The sequence below is a fragment of the Euprymna scolopes genome, chromosome 24 (assembly GCF_053919585.1).
Source record: "Euprymna scolopes isolate OS-2025 chromosome 24, ASM5391958v1, whole genome shotgun sequence".
Classification (NCBI taxonomy): Eukaryota; Metazoa; Mollusca; class Cephalopoda; order Sepiida; family Sepiolidae; genus Euprymna; species Euprymna scolopes.
In genome coordinates this window covers 91,043,360-91,064,635 of record NC_136505.1, presented here as the reverse complement: position 1 = coordinate 91,064,635, position 21,276 = coordinate 91,043,360, and the positions used below count along the sequence as shown (strand labels likewise).

Genomic DNA, 21,276 nt, shown 5'->3' with positions numbered 1-21,276 from the left:
TTCATTTTCGGCCCAATAATAGACTTGCACCTCTCCCCCTTCTTTGATCCGTGGATCACATTTGGCTGTTAGGTGGCGTTAGCTGACATAGTGTCGATCCAACATGGCGCTCGACTTATTCTCGATTAACTGTGCTTTAATATTTGATTTTCTTAAATAAAAAAAAAAACTACTTGATCGATTTACGTGATTTTTGGAATATGACATGTACATGCAATGACAAGTACGTACGTTATACTGTTTTTTTGCAGATTTTCCATGTAACCGACTTCATTTTCGGCCCAATAATAGACTTGCACCAAATTATCATCTCATTCTATATCTAAGGGAAGTAACTCTAAAATATTTACTTGTAACTGAATCAAATGTGATTTAGTTATTCCCCTTGACTCGTTCATGTACCGTAAGGTTTTCTTTTTCATTTTATATTATCTTAGCTTTTACGTGTTTTTTTTTCTTCTTTTAATCATTTACCGCGTTGTACATTTGTATGTTATTAAATGAATATATTTTTTATTTTTTAATATCCAATGTTCAAGAGATTTTAAATTCAATTGATTAATTGAAGAAAAAATAGTACTTGTACAGTTTAATCAAGACATTAAAAAATAAAATATCGAAAAAAAGTTCAAATTGTACCTATCCGTTACGTGGAACGAAGTTCTCCGGAAAAAAATTCACTTAATTTCATCAAGTAGTTTTTATTTATTTATTTATTTTTTTTTTACAGCGAAAAAACAATTTATGATACCGAGCAAAAGGTTCGATTTTTAGGAAGAAAAGCTAGTATTAAAGATGGGGAAGGAGTGTCGGCGCTTTACATGGAGTTATCTCCATGTGGCGTGTTAAAAATTTATACAATGGGCCATTGTATAAATTGTAACAATGGCTGTCTTCAACACGCTCTCATAAAAACGTGTTTTTCTTCTGTAAAACAACTACTCGATCAAATTAAGTAATTTTTTTTTTGTCGAGATCTTCAGTTCAAAACGGATACGTACAATATAACATTTTTCGATGTGTTCATTTTTTAATGTTTTCATTAAACTGTACAAGTGCCGAAAAAAATAACATTCATCTAAAATAAAAAAATAATAATCAATTAAACTTACCTGACAATAAATTGCCCTCTAGCCATTGTTTGCGATGTTGAAGACGATTTTGACGTTTTTTTCAGAGGCGAAAATTCTGGAAAGGAACGAATAAAATAGTATCTTGTAAATTTTTTGGATAAATTTTATTTAATATTAATTCTCTTTGAGTTTATTGCTTCAGAAATTTCACAACTTGAAATATCTGAAAGGTAAAAATAATAAACAATTTTTTTTTTTAATCCTGATGAGTTGGCTGAAACTTGATGAAACAACAATTATGAAGATGAGGATAAAAGTTCGCAGAAAGAATGAATATAGTAAAAATTTTATTCATAGATTTTTTTTGTAAATATGGAACAAAATCTTATTTATTATGAATAAATACATTTAATAAATCAACATTTAAGTGATTTCAGTGTAGATATATTTATCGTTTAAAGGTGAATGTACACTATAGAAAAGAAGGAAGAAATCAATTTACCTTTTCACTTAGAATTTAAAAATAGAACAAGTGGGCAGACGACTCTAGAACAAGTGGGCAGACGACTCTAGAACAAGTGGGCAGACGACTCTAGAACAAGTGGGCAGATGACTCTAGAACAAGTGGGCAGATGACTCTAGAACAAGTGGGCAGACGACTCTAGAACAAGTGGGCAGACGACTCTACAACAAGTGGGCAGACGACTCTACAACAAGTGGGCAGACGACTCTACAACAAGTGGGCAGACGACTCTACAACAAGTGGGCAGACGACTCTACAACAAGTGGGCAGACGACTCTACAACAAGTGGGCAGACGACTCTACAACAAGTGGGCAGACGACTCTAGAACAAGGAGGCAGACGACTCTAGAACAAGGGGACAAACAACCTCAAACTGACCAAGAAGCACAGCAAACTGAACCTCAGAAAGCATTCATTTGGACTTTGACTTGTGAACAAATAGAATAAACTTCCAAATTCAGTTGTAAATGCAAACGATACAAATGACTAAAAAGCAAACTCGACAAGTATTGGTCGATCCCATCAAAAAAGTTAGGAAGTGAAAAAAAAAAACACAAAAAAAAAACAGGAAATAAACTTATCAAACAAATACAGCAAAGTGTTTGCACGTCAATCTGAATAGCAAGTGTGCATAACATGTGCATAATGCCGAAAGGCATATTCTTCCGGTTTTTATAGTAAGCGGAAGAGTTCATTATAATTCGTGGGGTGGGTGTCATAACAGGTGCCATGTTGAATAAGAGGAGTAAAAGGATACTGACTTTCTGACCATAAATGCACCAAACATTGATGTTGGTTTTTTTTCTTTTCCTGTTGCAAAACTCACTCATGTTCTGCAAAGTAAAAAACAATTTTCTTCTACAAAACAACCAAACTAAACACCATGAATAAATATTTGAAAACATAAAGAACTTATTAATGGATTTAGCATTAAATTTTCAAAATGAACCTGCATCAAATAACCCGAAAAGGGTTACTATGCCCTAAAACAACCAACGGACCTTTTTCTTTCTTGAAAATGGAAGGTTTGGCATAGCTGGTGCACCAAGCAATTTTGATATGTTATCAACTTGTAAAAATTTTTTATTATTTTTGACATTTCACTTGTGTAAAATGAATCGTTTGCTGTAATTTGTATCCTCTGCTTTTTTTATGTGTGTGCTTTTGTTTATTTTTGAGGTCAGTTGTGTGAGTCACCTTGATTTGTATTTGAAATCAATTATTTCTTGAAGGATAAAGTTTCTAGAACTCATGATTTTCTGCAATTTTTTATTGTATTAAGAGCAAATCGATTTTTAGAAATCAGGGGAGCCAAAGATTGTTGTAACTCCATATATCCGATATCTCCTTAAACTAGTTTTATCAAAAGTGATGTTTGTATTTTCGGTGTAGCAATGCATGAAATGATAACCATTTGTTTAAATCTATTTTTAAATATATACTAGTAGGCCACCCGGCATTACCCACTTAAGATATGCTTAAACATGCAGATTACATATTTATTATAGAATGTATATAACTAAAAAGATGCCAATTATTATATTGAACCTAATATATAGTGGTGAGATCAAAACTAAAATATGTATGTATGTATATATATGTGACTTGGGTGGTATCAGCTAGAATCGAAGCTAAAGCATACAAGTGTCCACCCATATTCCTTAGCCTCTGAGCCACGCCCATATGTGTGTGTGTGTGTGTATATATATATATATATATATATATATTTGTGTGTGTGTTGGGATGCTTAATCATAATTTGGAATTGGAAAAAATTTGTGTCCATTTTTCGATGTTGATTCTTTTGTCGTTCTGATGTGATTTTGTTTAAAACAAAATCTTCCACTGCTGGTATATTTAAAAAAATATTTATGGATTATAAACAACCAATCAAATTAAAATCTCCCACAAGTGGTTTTTTTTTTTTTTTTTTTTTTTTTTTTACATTTAAGAAAATATCTCCACATTTAACATGTTTTTACAGTAATTTTAGGGAAAATATGAACTCCATAATTGAATATTTCGAAATTTATAAAGAATTGGAAGTGGTAAAAATATTGGAATCGTCCTATCACTATATGTATGTGTATATATACATACATACACACACACACATATTATCAAATAAAAATTACTAAGGCATTTCATGCAAATTAAGAATCAAAATTTATTTATGAAACTGGATAAATGCCTGCTTTCTTGTGGAGTTCCTGAAGGAAAAATAAAAACAAGTTCACAGCAAGCGTTGCGATTTTCTCACCCCTGCTGCTGCTGCTGCTGCACTATAACACACCATAAACGCGTGTGTAAATTAGATGGCAAACTAAGTCTCTTCATTTCTATATGAGAATAAATAATAATTATACTTCTATATGATAATAGTCATAAACTGCCCCGCCCCCTAAAAAAAAAAAAAAACAAAAATAAGAAAACATAAGCCTCGGCTGATACCACATAAAATACTTGTGAAGGATCAAGGAGAATGGAAGGACCAAGGAGGGAAAGCACCAACCAGACCTAGTGGATCAATGTTTTCATAAGCTTGCAAATGACTTTTCATCATCACAACAGCCACAAAGTAGTGTGATGACGCACAGTCATTTGCAAGGTTATGGAAACAGAATGGAGAGTACCGGAAATCTGGGGTGAATTGTCCCCTAGATTCCAGGGAACACCACCGGATATTATCAGTGAGTAATAATAAAAAAGATAGGTACATATCCAGTGAAAAGGATTTTTTTTTTGGTCTATCATGCTTTTATTTGAAAAAGGATTTTTTTTTTGGGGTCTGTCATGCTTTTATCTGAAAAAGGATTTTTTTTTTTTTGGTCTGTCATGCTTTTATTTGAAAAAGGATTTTTTTTTTTGGTCTGTCATGCTTTTATTTGAAAAAGGATTTTTTTTTTGGTCTGTCATGCTTTTATTTGAAAAAGGATTTTTTTTTTTTGGTCGGTCATGCTTTTATTTGAAAAAGGATTTTCTTTGGTCTGTCCCGTTTTAGTTTGAAAAAAAAATTTCTAAAACTGCAAATGATAGGAATTCATTTTACACAAAGCATTTTTTTTTTTTTTCAAATTATATTTGTGCTGGATTAATAATATCTCCGTAAAAGACTTGTCATTTCTATTGGTTTAATTAAACAATTTTTTATTAGCAAACATTAGGATTGTTTCTAAAATTATTATCAGTGAAACAAACTATTGTTGCCTATGACAACTATTTCTATTGTTAGGTTTTATTACCATATTTTAAGAAATTTGTCTCACAAATCAATTCTAATAAAAAATAAATTCTCATAAAACATTCATTTACTTGTTTATTTTTGTCAGAGGATTTTTCTTTATTCTTGCAGATTTAATAAACTTTAATATGATCCAAGTTTTCTTGAGCGTCACAAAAAAATCCGTTCTTTTTCCATGATTGGCAGAGCATTTAAAAAAAAATTATTTTATTTTTTTACATAGCAGTCAACACTTATGAAGGCTCGGAGGCCACTTGAGGATAAGGGTTAATGAGTGTTCGGTAATCAGTGGGATAATATTCAAGTAATCGTTAGTAGTGGAAATTTTATAAATTGGATTACTTAAGGGGACGGTTCAACAAGAATTTGTTTATGTTGGACTTGAAGATGACCAAATTGTAGTCAGCTGGAAAGCAGGAAAACAAAAAGTTCCACATGCGTGCAGTTCTAGGAAGCAAGCATTGTTCATGGTTTAGGCACAGATAAAGAGTGGTGAAAATTATTGATAGTGGTTTCAGCTAGACGAGTGTTTTTCATGAAAGTTTGGCAAAGGGGGCCATAGATTGGATCTCAGACAAGCACTTGCCATGAAAATAATGATAAAGCAGAGACAGAGAATGGATTATTCAGTCTATAAAAGACGCTAACAAGCTGGTAAAAGTAACAGGGAGTAAGTAAATCTTGATATTACGACATTCAAGATGGCGTTTGAGTGTAAATATCGGTTTTCTTACATTGTTTCTTTTTTTTTTGTACAATAAATTTGTGTTTACTGTGTGTGTTGGCCATCATTTAATCTGAATTCATTCATAGTGAATATATTCCTCCAGGTATATATCAGATTTACATTATCTTTTTTACAAAGGAGTCACTACTTATCAAGGCCCGGAGGCCACTCGAGGATAAGAGTTAATGAGTGTACAGTGGTCAAGGGGAACATGTCAGTCATCGTTAGTAGTGGACATTTTGTAAATTGGATTACTTAAGGGGACGACGCATCAAGAATTTGTTTACGTTGGACTTGAAGACAACCATATTGTCGTCAGTTAGAAAGCAGAAAAATGTAACAGAGTTCCACAGGTGTGCAGTTCTAAGAAAGAAGCTTTGTTCGTGGAAGATTTTGTATTTTTCAAATGGTTAGCGGCATATGTTTTAGTTACGTCTACATAACGAGGGCCATTGGAGAAACACCTTTTTCGGTTTTCTCTTATTTTTTGGCGGGGAGAATATTTGCATCCTGTTAAATCATAATTCCCAGTTTTTACTGCGAGGAACTTCTATTTTGAAGAGTCACTTAATTGAACCAAAATTAAAATTGCGTTAGTCTGGAAGGATTTATCTTTCACAAATTGAGTACACAAAACGAGAAACAATTGTTTTTAGTATTTTCGATTTTCATTATTATAGTTAGTTTCTTTCTACCGACTCTTTTATCTCATAGCTTCATTTATCAAATAGCAAAACAAAACAGGGAGACCCGACATTGTCCGGGATTGAATGATAATCAATGTATGTTTCAAATTCTCATATTTTTTTATTTTTTTTATTCAATTTTCATCCCAAACAAGGCAAGTGCCACTTTGAAATAGGGGACTACTATCGGGGACATAATTTGCGGGGGCATTACGAAGGGAGATGAGTATAAAGATGTTTGTTCACATTACACTTGAACTTCTGTACATCAGCACAGTTGGGAAAGCAGTATCCTGGAAGGGAGTTCCAAAGACTTGCAGTTCTGGGGAAGAAACCATTGGAGCAAAAGGCCCTCCCACACCCAGGGATCTCCACTGCAAAGAGGCGGGACCCAGTTGCCTGTTGGGTTTGTCGGGGGTAGTCATATTGCCATCAAAATCAATGAAATCACCTATTTTTCTATCAAATAGATTGATTGCTTGCTTTAGTTAGGGACCCATCATGGTTCACCGGGGAGAAGCTTCGCATGTCTCTTACAATGACTAAGTTCACAATATATTGCAGTTTACATTGCACTGTAGAGAACTTACTGTTGAATTTATGAAATTATTATATACAATGGCTTACATTAAAGTTTAAAATGAAAAAGTCAAGTATCATGGTTTAATTGTGCTTTAAACAGAAACATTCATTTTGAACACACTCCTGTCATATCAAAGAACCTATTGTTGATTTTATATATTGGGCCTTTCAGCTTGTAGGTAATAAAACTTCTCAAATGCACTTTTGATGTTAGGCTATATAAGGGTGTTAACTTTAGTCAAAATCGCCTGTTCCTTCTTTAATCAGAATCTTTTTGATTATCGATACTTGTCAAGGACATTCCAATAAAAGACGTATCTAAGAACACTGCTAAGTACATAAAATACCTTTGTGTGAAATTTCATAAAAAATATGACCAGCTGTTTTCAAGTCTATAAGGAACGAAGTCATGCACAAAGAGATATTTACGTTAGGTAAAATCTTATTAATCTCTTTTTTTATATAAAAGTAACCTTGTCAGTGTGCTGAACAGTCTTTATCAAACTACTCAGTTTTTGGTCTACAGACTTGAAACTTGATATATAGTAGATTTGAACATATGGAAGAAATTCGATTTGTTTTTTTAGCTGGTAAAAATAGCTGCTCGGGAGGGAGTCAAAATTGAAAAAATCGAAACTTGATAGGTGAAAAATTGACTAAACATATTACTTCTATGCTTTCACAAATGTACATTTATATTTTTAACAAAGTTATTTTTTAAAGGTTTTATAAATGTATTGACTTAGCTCAGATGGTAACGAATTATGCTGGAGAGCTATATGTTTTGGTTTCAATTCTAGCTGATGGCACCCAAGTCATTTTTTTTTTTTTTTTTAACTTTTGAAATCACTACTATATCCTGGGTACAATATAATAATCAATAGAGAATTGCTCTATAATAATAAATATGAAAATTGCATGTATTTAATCTTATTTTATAACCAGGTAATGCTGGGCGGCGTGCTAGTTCTATACGTTAATCAGCATGCCTCAGTAGCATCATGTAACGTGACATCTTGCAATTTGGTAACGTGTGCGCTGATTATTTGCTTGGAGCAAACTTCATTCTCATAATGGTTGCATTGTGAGTGTTTTAGCAGTGTTAGAATAGTGCGTGGGTGGTGATGATCACCGCCTGATGACCCAGGTTGTGGCTCCGTTTGTAAATAGCTCAAAAAAGACATTAACCTGTTTGTTGAATAACGATTCTCTTTTTAATTTATTTATTTATTTATTTATTTTTTTACAGCCCTCTTTACTATTTTTACTCTCTCTAAGAGTACTAAAATTTCCTATAAACATTTTTATAGCTTGGTTTATTTGTGTTTGATAAAATGATGGATTTCACACTTGTACGGATGGGTAGAGGAGTAGGGTAGAGAGAACTGCTAATCTTGGGGAAATTTGAAAATAATATTTTATTTCCCTTTTTATTAGTACTAGTTGGGATGATATGTTCCAAGATGGGGTACTGCTACCACATCTGGAGAGGTGCCGAGAGAATTCAGAATCCTCTTTGAAATCTAGCAGAGGATGATTTCTTGCATTCCTTACAGAAGAGACGTTGCTAGTCTCTCTTTATTTTGTTGTCATCTGCTATTTCCAGAGAAGTTGCTCGACTGAGTTCCAATGTCTGGTTCCTCTTTGTAAAAAATTCATGGTTATAATCATATATGATTATAACGTACTTTCTAACAGTTTGAGAAAATTAGTTAAAAATAAAACTATATAAAATACTGTTAAAATCCCACCGGATATATGTCAGCCTATGTCATGATATATTGAGCGAATTTCTAACAGTATTTTGGATAGGTTTTTTATTTTTAACTCGTTTTCCCAAACTTACCGTGTTCAACAGAGAGTCCGCCGCCATTTTTAATTTTCAAATACATCATTAAACACTGTTTTTCGAGCTGAATAAACATGTTACATTAAATAAAAACACTTTTTTTTTAAATTATCCAGTTAGGTAGAAAAGTAACTTATCTTGCGTTTGATAACATTTATTTGTTATATTTATTTATTTATTTTTTTTTTTGACAACTTTTTCGAATCTATGTGTAGTAATACAAACCCGAAATATTGTACATCACAATCCAGGGCATCACCGGAATAAATAGTACAGTTGATAAATGAAATAATTTTGTTTCGCTCCAATTTAATTTGATTGACAGACTTGTAGTCTGCAACTGATAACAATCCTATTTTGAACGTGAACTGAATTTTAAATGAACAAATTAAAAAATACGAAAACAAAGATATTATGAATCTAAAATGAAGATATAAAAAAAAAAAATGTATTCCTGAACAAATAATGTGTTAAAACTTGATTAATTTTTATTTCAGTCAACTAAATTATTTAGAGTGAAATGGGGGTTGTTTTTTTTTTGTTCTTCTGTTCATGTTGGGTGTGTGTAAGGGATATTACCCCAAAAGAAACTCTGGGGTGGGGGCTGATGATGCTCCCAAAACAAAGAATCTGAGAGAGGGCACCCAATACAAACCATCAAGGGAAATGACCCCAAAAAACATCAGTGGGGTATGGTGACCCTAAAACAAATTATCATTTATAAACAGACTTGTAGTCTGTGGTTGATAACAATTTCATGAATTTGAACGTGAACTGAATTTTAAATCAACAAAATTTACGTTGCAAAAACAAAAACATGCAAAGTCAAAAATGCATTTCTGAAAAATCTTTTCTGAAATTCCTACACTATTTCTAACAAGTATTTTAATGCAATGTGATCTGATGAACTCCTAGCACCTGTGCCCCACAAACATCCAGACTAACTCGACAAGCAGCAAAATCTCACCTCTTCACTGTAGAGGTCCCTAGATGTTGGGAACCTTTCTACCCTTTTTTTCTTCCCTCGAACTGCTAGACTTTGGAATTCCCTCCTGAACTCCTGCTTCCGAATCTGTACTAACATGCGGAAGTTTAAATGCAATGTGAACAGATATCTTGCTGCTCATAGTGTTTCTGCAGATATGGTTCTAAATAGTAGCTCTATTATGTCCAAATGGCAATATATACCTTGAAAGAGTTAAAAAGTAAAAAAAAAAAAAAACAACTTTTAACCTTTGACCTGAACAGCTGACAAATCACGTGATTGCAAAATAAATAAATAAATAAATAAATAAATAAATAAAATAAAAAATTAAAATGAAAAAAAAAAAATCCTAGTCTAATAATTAGTAATGGGATGATTTCAATATTTTTCTTGATTCCAATGCAATTTCCAATTCTGATTTTTTTAAATTTCTACATGTAAAGTTGTTTTTTATTTGATTACTGTAAAACCCATGTAAATATCCGCCTCTATTTTCGTGAACAGAAAAATACACTTGTTGAGTATAATTTATAGGCGTTAGTTTTAATCGTAGCTTAAAATTATGATATAATGGACTGATCCAACACCCCTCAAATGAATGGACTGTTACGTCTATAAAAAGACAAGCAAACTCTCCTCACGTAGGAGACAGAATTTAGTACTAAGCTGTCAATGGACGCTTAGAAATGTGTGTACCTTTTTACCTAAATAAACCCTTTCCGTACAACCCCAGTAATGACTTGTTATTCATATAATCTACGATATAACAAATTAATAAATATTTATCATTTCATCATCAAAATTGATGAATATTTATCATTTAATTATTAATACGAGCCATGGAACATCAAGTTTTAAACAAAAACAAACAGAAAAAAAAAACATCAAAAGAATCAGTTTTTGGCATCAGAAAATTGACACATTTTTTCTGAAACTATTCTGATACTCCAAGAAGTTCTGATTTTTTTCAATTCCCAATTCCGATTAATCATCCGAAAACTAGTAAAAACAGAACATGCAAATGGCTAAAAAAAATATTTGTTTCTGTCAACTTTCTTCTTGGTATATCATCGTAGATCATCTTTTAACTTGAATTTTGATTGACGGACAGATCAAGGACTTCAATAGACATTGATTATTTTGTTACGTTGATTTAATCAGATTATTATTCTCATCTTTGGTGTTATTAGCACAACGTTTTGGTCGCTGCAACCTGCGACCTTCTTCGGTTGTTGAAAACATGGTTCCTTTTCTCTACTAAGGAAAACAGGGTTGGCTTTGCATTACAAGAAATTCGATCCGTGGGTTTGAGGGTGGGTTCCTAGATCACAAAGAAAGTTCAACCTTCAGGGGGTCACTAAGATACTTTTTTAAAGGCTTTCCTATGACTCAATTTTTCAACACCCGAAGAAGGCCGCAGATTGCAGCAACCAAAGCGTTGTGCTAATAACACCCAAGATGAGAATAATAATCCGATTAATCAACATAACACACGCATTCACATCTCATCTCAAAAATTCAGAATTGCAGTCGATTATTTTAACTAAGTTGTCATCACTTATCAAGGCCAGAAGTCATTCGAGGACACTGGGATAATAAGATGGAACGATTGTCAGTTTAGAGATGAACAATAGTCTGAGAGGATCAAGGCTGATTCATGGAATGGACCAAGTTCGATATCAAATTTGAAGATGACCATATTTTCATCTGCAAGGAAGCCGTCCACAAGCAGGAAACGCTTGCACGGAAGCTCAGTTTGTTGGAATTCCACCTGATGTTAGGCACATGAAAGAAGAAAGGAAAATTTTTGTTTTTCTAGAAAACGAGTTCTTGCTGTGAATGTGTTAAAAGGAGGAACCAGAAACGAGCTCAGTCGAGTACCTTCTCTGGAAATAATGATAGAGTAGCAACGTTTTTTCTATGAGAAAGAAGCTGTAATCTGATCAAGAGCTACGAACCGTCAACAAATACCATTATTTTATTTGAACTAAGTAGTCACCACTTATCAAGGCTAGAAGCGACTTGAGGATAAGGGTTGTTATTTATCTCCTTCCTATGATGGTCCTGGATATGACTTTAAACTATATCTGATGGTGAGGCCCCAGCTTGCAGGCTTTGGGGAGCCACCCTTTAATTGCCATTGATCCCAGGTCCACTCTGACCCGGAGTGGTAGTACCTGTTAGGGTCCCAACTATGGGTTAAATAGAAACCGACTTGGGGGGGAAAAAAAAAAAAAACCCTGATTTATTCTATTAAATTTTTCTTCCAAATCACTGGATTTGGCATTAAATGACCTGAAAAGGGTTGATATGCCGTAAAACAAAAACACCCAACTTTCCTATGGCAAGATGTGACACAAGGGTCAGAAAGTGGAATTGAAGAGCCAGTAACCCAAAAGAGGAGCACCCTGGCATGTAAAAGAAAATGCCTGGCCAGCCTTATCGGCATTTCCTGGTTGGAGCACCTTAGATTATTGGTAATAAACTAACTCCTTCTCAAAGAGAGAAGGCAAATCCTGTGATGCAAGGGTGGATCACCTAGAACTGCACAGGATCAGCAACATACTGCAGTCAGCAGAGTCCAAACTCTGTTGGCTTTGATGTCGAAGGAGAGGATAAGTGTTAATGAGATGGATTGTCAGTTGAATCTTGAAGAATATTATGAGAGGATTGAAAATGGTGACTGGAACATGGACAAAATTTGAATTTGTGTGAGAAGGATTCATGGCAAATATTTGGTTGCATTTGATTTGACAATGACAATTTTGCAGTCTGCACTGAAGTAGTCCCAAGGAGATGTGTTCCACTGATGGAAAGTTCTTGCAAAGAAACTTTGTTAGAGTTGACTCAAATATTTGCCACAGTGGAAACCTTATAGAAATACAAAAACGAATGCGAATCATTTTTTTTTTTTTGTTTTTTTTTTCTGCTTTTAGACTTGCATGAGTTTAAGGATTTTTTTTTTTTGTTTCTGACATGAATATCAATTAGATAAAAAAAAAAAAAAAAATTTCCATGGGGGAATTTTTGTTGTTTATTCTTATTGAATAACGGTGTCGGCATCTCATAAATATTAATACCTTGCAGAAAATTACAGAAACTAGTGGATAAAATGCAAATACTCAATCGATCTAATGTAGACATTCTATTTACAAGGCGGTAACAAATGGAATGATAAAAATGACATCTATCAGTCTTGGTCCGCTATTACGCGAGTTTGTGTGTCACAACTATCACTAGGTGTATCAGAATTTTTGTAGGAATTTTTGACACCCCTAACACGAAACTGCAAATAAAATATAAAGAAACTCGTAATTTCTCTTTTAAAAGTGGGTTGTTTATTTTCTTTATGGATTATACTTCCAAAATAAACTATTAAAGTTGTTTTAAAAGTAATAGAAATATTTTTTATTTTTTAAAAAACTGTAATGAATTTTACGAACTTAATATTTTTCAATTTTTAAACTTTAAAAATCCATCAATTTTTCTATTGATTATATTTTTACGTTATTTTCAGGGTCAATGTGAAATTTTATGCTTTTTCCAATAAACCGAATATAATATTTTAGACAAACGTTTTTTTTTTTAATTCACCCCCCCCCATTTTCAAGTGTCTATTAAAAAGTAAATAATTAATTTACTCACCAAAGTTTTATATATCACAAATTGAAGAGAAAAGGTCAATAAATAATATATTCAAATTTGAAACAAAAATAGTAGTGTTTTTTAGAAATTTATCTGTAAAGCTCGAAGTTTAAAACCTTTTTTTTTTAAAACCACCTTGTTTGTTTGTTTGTTTTTTTTTTGTTTTTTTTTTTTGTTTTAATGAAACCTTGGTCCTTGCTCCTTTAATTGAAAAAAAAATTAGGGCTTGAATTACATTTTTCGAGGAGTTATAAGCTTGGAAAGACTGGGTGGAATTATTCACTATTTTTCACGAAATTTCTGACACACCTAAACTATCACAGACAAAAATAATACATTTCCATCTTCATTCAAACAGGTTTTCAAGTTATACCCTTAATGGTGATTGTCAGCATCTGTCTTTCCATCCTCGCATCTTCACATGAGAAACCCCATAAGTCAAAAGGGGAGGCAACTCGTCCGAACCAAAAGGAGTTTGCTCCTCTTGGTCATTCTATCACCAATTTAATAGGGGTCATGTTATATTTTTATATATGAGATATCTAAAATGTCATGGAATCTCCCTAAAGTTATGCGGTTGTTACGAATGACATAACTATTAATGCCAAATGCCTTGCAGAAGACGAATATGTGGTTGTAGCACATGAATGACGAGAAATAGTGCAAGAAATGAAATACTCACACTTGACGTGGACATTTACAATATAGAATGATACAAATTATATCTTAGTTTTAGTCCGCTTGAGTATGTGTGTGGCAAACATCATGGACAGAAGTAATATTTCTCCATCTTTGTTTACACAAGTTCAAAGCTGTCTTTTTTTTTGCGTGTGTTTCCATGTAAGAACTCTTATAACAGAAGTAACCCTGCCTGAAACAAAGAGTTAGCTCCCCTTGATTCAGGTTCTACCCATCAACATCATCCATTTTTTTTTCTTCAAGGTGTTGTGAGTGTCCCAGCTTCTGGTGTGCGCTACACTAGACAACACTTTACACCTGCGCTCTATTTGATCTGATCCATAGGGCTGACACCAGTAATATTGAAAGCAGTCCAATGACTTTGTATGCACTCTAGGTCATTCTTGCATACTCATGCCTAGAGAACGCATTTGTGTTATTGATGTAGTATGCTGTAACATGGTGAAACCACTTGAGACATCGGTAAAATTTTAGAAAAAGCACGAACTTGAATTAGTAGAAGAAAAAAAAATTTTTCTTATAGATTTCGGTGTGCTGAAAAAGAATCTGAAAACCGTATCCATCGCAAATGAATAGTTTTAAAGTTATTAATATTTTTCTTAGGGATTATTTTTTTATAAAATCAGCTATAATGGCGTAAGTCGGTTGATTACACATGCGCACAGACCTGGCCGAAATCACGTTTATTTAAAAAAAAAAATCAGCATTTTATTAGTTTCCGTAAGTAAAAAGTAAATATCACAACGCATCGTATTTGTTCACATAATTTCGGTTCTTGCGTTCATGTGCGCATGAGTGTAAAATGACTTGGCACATTGCGGAGGAATTTTTAGCAGGCATTTAAAAAAAAAAATGTGGTTCATTTTTGTGTGTTACATAGTTTTTAATGCTTTTTAATTGATCTAAAAAAATTCAGTTTTCATGAGTGGTTTACAAAAACATAACCGTTTTTCTGTAAGTAACGTGCCGAAATTTATCATTATAGCTGATTTTATAAAGAAAATAATCCATTGGAAAAATATTAATATCTCCGAAACTATTAATTTGCGACGGATACGCTTTTCACATTCTTTTTCAGCACACCGAAATCTACAAAAACAATATATTTTTATCTACTAGTTCGAGTTTTTTTTTTTTTAAATAATAGAGAGACCTCTAGCATTCAGAAATCCCTCAACTCGAATAATTTGTCATAACTGAAACTGTCAACCAAAGGAAAGTCTATTGGGCATGTGCACGCAATATGATGATGTATATAAATGTAACCTGGCCATTGAATGTTGAGGACCAGTGTTGCATGGAGAGAAGTAATATAAGTGTATGGAAACGTAATCTTCTTTTTTTTTTTTTTTTTTTTTTTTTTTTTTAATTCCATTTTCATCCTAAACATGGCACAGTGTCACTTTAATGTAAGGGGCTACTATCGGGGACAAGTTTCTGGGATATTATGTAGGGAGTTGAACAGTAAGACGTCTGTTCATATTATACTTGAACTTCTGCATGTTAGTACAGTTGGGGAAGCAGGAACCCGGAAGGGAATTCCAAATTTAGCAGTTCTGGGGAAGAAACTATTAGAATAGAAGGCTTTCTTACATGTAGAGATCTCTGTAAGGGTGGAATTTTGCTGCTTGTCGGGTTTGTCGGTGAGAGGGGGGTATACATTGAGGGGGTGCAGGGGCTTGTAGTTCGCCGGAGCATCCACCATTAAAATACTTGTATATCAGGCAGAGGGATGCAATATTTCATCGATGAGACAGAGGCTAAAGCTTACATGGCAGTTCAGGACCTATCAGGTTGGTGACCTGGCCAGTGAACGTTGGAAACATGGAAAGAAATGATGGGAATGATACAATGGATGTTTAATGCGAGTTGTAGAGACATACTCAGTTCTGATGACCACAGAGAAAGATTAAATCTGAACCATATAAGGAAATGTGTGCAAAACAGGAGACTATGTTGGTATGGTCACATTGAAAGAATGGATCAAAGCTCTTGGCTAGTGAGGCCAAGGAAAACAGGAGATGAAAAAATAAGGATGAATTGTAGTGCATCTGAACATTTACATTATGATTTCATTATTTTATTTTATGTTTTTTTTTTATGGTAGACATTAAGTACGTGCAAAATAAATAGTCGATGCTCAAAATGTATAAACATTTTGACCCCTCCCTTTACTTAAAAATTCATCAAAAATCAGGAAATTAACCAATTTTAATGAAATTTTCAGTATTTATCAAATAATGATCACCGAATATAATGAACCTATTAGTTTTATTTATATCTTAGTAAAAATGTATTATTTTGTTTAAACAAAAAAAAAAAAAAAAACACCTTTTACTAAAGTTTTGGTTTTCAGTGGTAAAAAAAAAAGGGATGAATTTTTACTTTTTTTTTTATGCAAATAAAATACCGTAAATTGTAACAATAAAAAAGATTAATTTTTACAGGAACATTACCTGAAATTAGAAACAAGCCTCTAAAGTCCATATTAATGAATTCGATGTAACTTGACGAAAAATTAATTTCTTGAACTACTGATATTATCATTGCATTAAGCATTGTTTAATATGTTCACACAAAAAAATTATAATTGCAAAAAATTTCCTTTCTTTTTTTTTTTTTTTAGATTACATGTTTCACATAATTTTTATATGTATGATTCTAATATTTTCATTGCTTCAATGAATGTGAAACTTTCACCATAACACAATTTTTATATAATCTTGAAAAATAAAAAAAATAGAAAAATTTTAATTTAAAAGCATGAATATAGAAAAATAATTAAAAAAAAAAAAAAAAAAAAAATGGTAAAAATTATACAAACGTTCACTATAGGAATGTTCGGAAGCACAGCTGGGGGGAAAAAATAAAAATGAACACCAGCGCTCCCTACTTCCCTATAACTACCTGACGTCATTTTCAGACAGCCTTTTTTTGACTTTGATATTTTGGGCTTCCGTAGAATTCACATTTGGACGATTTTTCATTTGTTGTGATTCTGCGAAGGCAGAATCTCTAGCTTTTGGGAGCTAATTAAGCTATTTTTTTCTTTCTTTTTTTTTTTGTACAAAAAAGATGTATTTTTGTTTATTTAATTCACTATCTTAGGACTTTACTAATTATCTTTAAAATAGACCCAGAAAACTAATATTTCAAAGGATTTTTACAATGAATTAATTTAACTTTAAAATTTAGCAGAATTTGTCAGCTTGCAAATGCTGCCGTGAAAACATTTTTCATTGTAACTTTTTTTCAAGTACAAATATATATTTTTTTTCCTTTTGGAAATTAACTTTAGGCTTTAATCTTTCAAATAAAATCAAAAAGTAGTTTGAAACCTTTCAAAACTATATCCACCTAGTTTCTTTTTTTTCTTTTTTTTTTCTTTTCTTTCTTTTTTTTTTCTTTTCTTTCTTTTTTTTCTTTCTTTTTTTTCTTTCTTTTTTTTCTTTCTTTTTTTTTCTTTCTTTTTTTTTCTTTCTTTTTTTTTCTTTCTTTTTTTTTCTTTCTTTTTTTTTCTTTCTTTTTTTTTCTTTCTTTTTTTTTCTTTTTTTTTCTTTCTTTTCTGTTTTTTCTTTCTTTTTTCTTTCTTTTTTCTTTCTTTCTTTTTTCTTTCTTTCTTTTTTTCTTTCTTTCTTTTTTTCTTTCTTTCTTTTTTCTTTTTTTCTTCTTTTTCTTTTTTCTTTTTCTTTTTTCTTTTTTTTCTTTTCCGACACTTTTGCCTGTACCTAGTAGACATGAATGATGCAATATTGAATTAGATTTGTAATATTTTTTGAAATTCCTTTTCGTCTAGCCGGCTTCCAGTATTAATGATTAATGATGCCTGTGAACCTACATCTTAGTAAAAACAAAACAAAAAAACCGATGAAGAGAGAGTATTGGAATTTTGATGATCCTTCTTCTCCTATAGTTTTTTGCCGAATTTGGAAACTCAGTCGAAAGTACTTGCAAAAAAACAACCAAAAGAAAAAAACAGATGGACCAAGACGACTATGGAACTTTCTTGCACAGTGTTGTATCTGCGCAAATAATTAACAAGAACACGGAAAGTAAAGGTATACAATAATATATTAGGAAGAAAAGTTATATACACATTTACATGTCTTCAGATATACTTCAGTTGGAGATATTCCGGCAGGTGGCTTGTTTCATGTCGTACTAGAGGCAACATAGGCGTCTTGCCTATTTGGCAGTCGTTGCAGAACTCCCCCGGTATTGGTGATTGATACCTTTATATATTTACCTTTATATATATAGTTGGCGTCACCACAACACACAGATTCAACCGAGAACTAAGAACGACAATTCCAAAAATTTAAATATTACAAAAAAAGCTCATTAAACAAGAACACTCTGTCTGAATGAAAACATGCTGCCTATATACATAATATACATATAATATATATATATATATATATTATATATATATATAATATATATTATATATATATAATATATATATATCTATAAAAGTGAAATGTCTGTCTGTGTGTACATTTCCCTAGCAAACTACTGTCAATTTTCAGTCTACAGACTCAAGATTTGACATAAGGGGTATTGAGATTTGGGAAAATCTTTTTAATCAGTTTTAGAACAGAAATTTGGCTGTCAAGGGGTCAAAGTTCAACGATTTGACCTTTGAAAACTCTACCAAACTCCTCCGCCAATTTTTGGTCCAAACACTTGAAATTTTAGATGTAGGCTACTTCGACATGGATCAAACTTTTTGATTTGGACCCAAAACAAATGTAAAGGGGTCAAAATTGGCGTCAAAATTTAAAAAAAAAAAAAAAATTGACCTCTACCAAATTACTCAGCCAATTTTTGGTCTAAGCATTTGAAATTTTTAATAAAATATATTCAGACATAGGGCAAGCTTTTTAATTGGTTTTTGGCCAAGAATTTGGCACATGTATTTTCCAATCAGGGTAGATAACATATTTTTGCAGTTGTTGCAGGGTATTTTTAGCGTCGTCCTATTTATAGCAGATGATATTCCCGAATAGTCACCCATCTGATATTGAACAGGCTCAACATTGCTTAATTTCAATAATTTAACAAGAACCAGTGTGCCAATGTGTACACTGTGTTATATATTGCAGTTGTGTAGCCTATGAATAACCAATAAATGCAGTTGGGCAGTTATAAAAGTAAATTTATTTTAGACTAGCAGGCTGCCTGGCGTAGCCCAGTTGTAAAATATTCATAAATATGATACTTAATTTATGCAGCTTCCACATTTATGATTAGAGCCAATTTTCTACTGATTGTTATATTGTATCCAGTGTAGTTAAAAAAAGGGGGGGAGGAGAAACTAAGATATGTGCATGTAAAGACGATGAGTCAAGTACAATAACCATTAGGCTAGCTTGCCACGACTTTATTTTCAAACCTACTTATTTTTAACAACAGGAAGCTATCATGCAAATGATTTGCGCATGCAGTCTTGAAACAGTTGACAAACAGATAAAAATCCGATGGGCCCCGAAGTACGAATTTTTCAATTTGGATTTCTTAACAGCCCTTTCTTTCCGGATGAAAATCGATTAAAAAATTTTTCATATGTCTGAATACTCTATATACCAAATTTCAAGTTTGTGGATCAAAAATTTGAGTATATAGGTTGAGAGTTGTCCTCACACACATTCTCACTTTTATAGAATAACTTGCATGCAGTTCAGCCTGGCTTTGTTTGGACCCTATGTACTCTTCATAACCTTATGTGCATATGTATGTGTATATATATATATATATATATATATATATTAAAAAGTTTGACTCCTGTCCAGGTAACCTACATCTAAAATATCAAGCGTTTAGACCCAAAATTGACAGGAGTTTGGTAAAGTCTGCAAAGGTCAACGCTTTCAACTTTGACCTCTTGACAGCCAAATTTTCGTCCCAAATCTGATTAAAATCTTGCATGTCTGAATACCCTTTTGTTTAAAATTTCAAATGTTTAGACCAAAAATTGGCTGAGTAATTTGATAGACTGTAGAGGTAATTTTTTTTTTTTTTTTAAACTTTGACACTAATTTTGATCCCTAAACATTTTTTGTTTTGGGCTCGAATCGAATTAAAATTTTTGATCTATGTCCAAGTAACCTACATCTAAAACTTTAAGTTTTAGACCCAAAATTGGCAGAGGAGTTTGGTAGAGTTTTCAAAGGTCAAATTGTTGAACTTTGACCCCTTGACAGCGAATTTTTTGGCTGAAAACCGATTAAAAAGATTTTCCCAAATCTCATATCCCTTATGTCCAATCTCTAGTCTGAAAAATTAAGAGTAGTTTGGTAGGGAAACGTACAGACACACAGACAATTTCACTTTTATATATAGATAGATTGATTCACATTCAGAAAAGTTAGAGGGGCTGCTATCTCTTGACCTTTACTCTCCATATATGTGAAGGGAGAAGTGTTTCTTTTCTGCTTCTCCTTACCACCACCACCACCACCACCACCTAATTCTGTTTTATATAGATAGACGTTATGACTTGCGCATCAGATAAACATGCTGACATGATAATTTTCATATTGTCTTTTCCATCCCTCCCCTTGTCATTCTTTATGCGACCTTTTGCTGTTACTGAATCATTCCAAATGACCTTTAATTAAAAGAAAAGAAAAGAAAGAAAAAGACAGGACACCAACCAATTCTAGTTCTCTCCCATCATTCTGTCCACTACTTATTTTTATGTAGAAATGTTGACATTGATAGATACGTTTGTCTTCAGTATATGAACAATAAAGTTCAGAACCGATACATAATAAGACGTGTTGAAGGATAGATTCCTCATGTACCCTGGATAATTGATGTCATCAAATGTTTATATGTTTGAATATCAACATAAGATAACAAAAAACGGCACCTTTCCCTCCAGCCACACACACACACACACACACACACACACACACACACACACACACACACACACACACACACACAACAAAACTTTAGTATAAACTGACTTATCTACCATGTTTTCTCTGTGAACTGAACCTGCTACCTCAACTGTTCTACATCTAACCAAAGAACTAAAGGGAGTTTGGCACAGTAGACCAACTCTAGGTCCTCTTTGTTTGCATTTGAGAATAATGATACCTGCTCTTTTGCTATACATTTACACACTGATCTGTCTATATCTATAAAAGTGAACGTGTCTGTGTGTGTGTGTGTACATTTTCCAACGCAATAACTCTGTCAATTTGATATACAGGGCACTGAGATTTGGGAAAATCTTTGTAATCCGTTTTCGACCAGA

At 32.6% G+C, this 21,276-nt stretch overlaps 2 protein-coding genes across 29 annotated transcripts in view; one reads left to right on the top strand and one right to left on the bottom strand.

Annotated features, from left to right (window-relative positions):
• The window catches only part of LOC145246840 (adenosylhomocysteinase-like 1), a 736,073-nt gene that overhangs the window by 281,754 nt on the left and 433,043 nt on the right, over nucleotides 1-21,276 (top strand). The gene's annotated exons all lie outside the window — the stretch shown is intronic.
• The window catches only part of LOC145246842 (uncharacterized), a 323,121-nt gene that overhangs the window by 186,781 nt on the left and 115,064 nt on the right, over nucleotides 1-21,276 (bottom strand). For 21 of the 22 annotated variants that reach the window (XR_013863191.1, XR_013863182.1, XR_013863187.1 and 18 more), the window contains one exon: nucleotides 1,113-1,188. Coding sequence is in view for 3 of the 22 variants with exons in the window: in XM_080108686.1 (XP_079964812.1) it covers nucleotides 1,113-1,138 (26 nt within the window). In the remaining 19 variants the exon portion in view is untranslated. Of the gene's footprint in view, nucleotides 1-1,112; nucleotides 1,189-1,575; nucleotides 8,086-21,276 lie in introns of those variants that run through there. The other variant, XM_080108688.1, reaches the window with a different exon arrangement.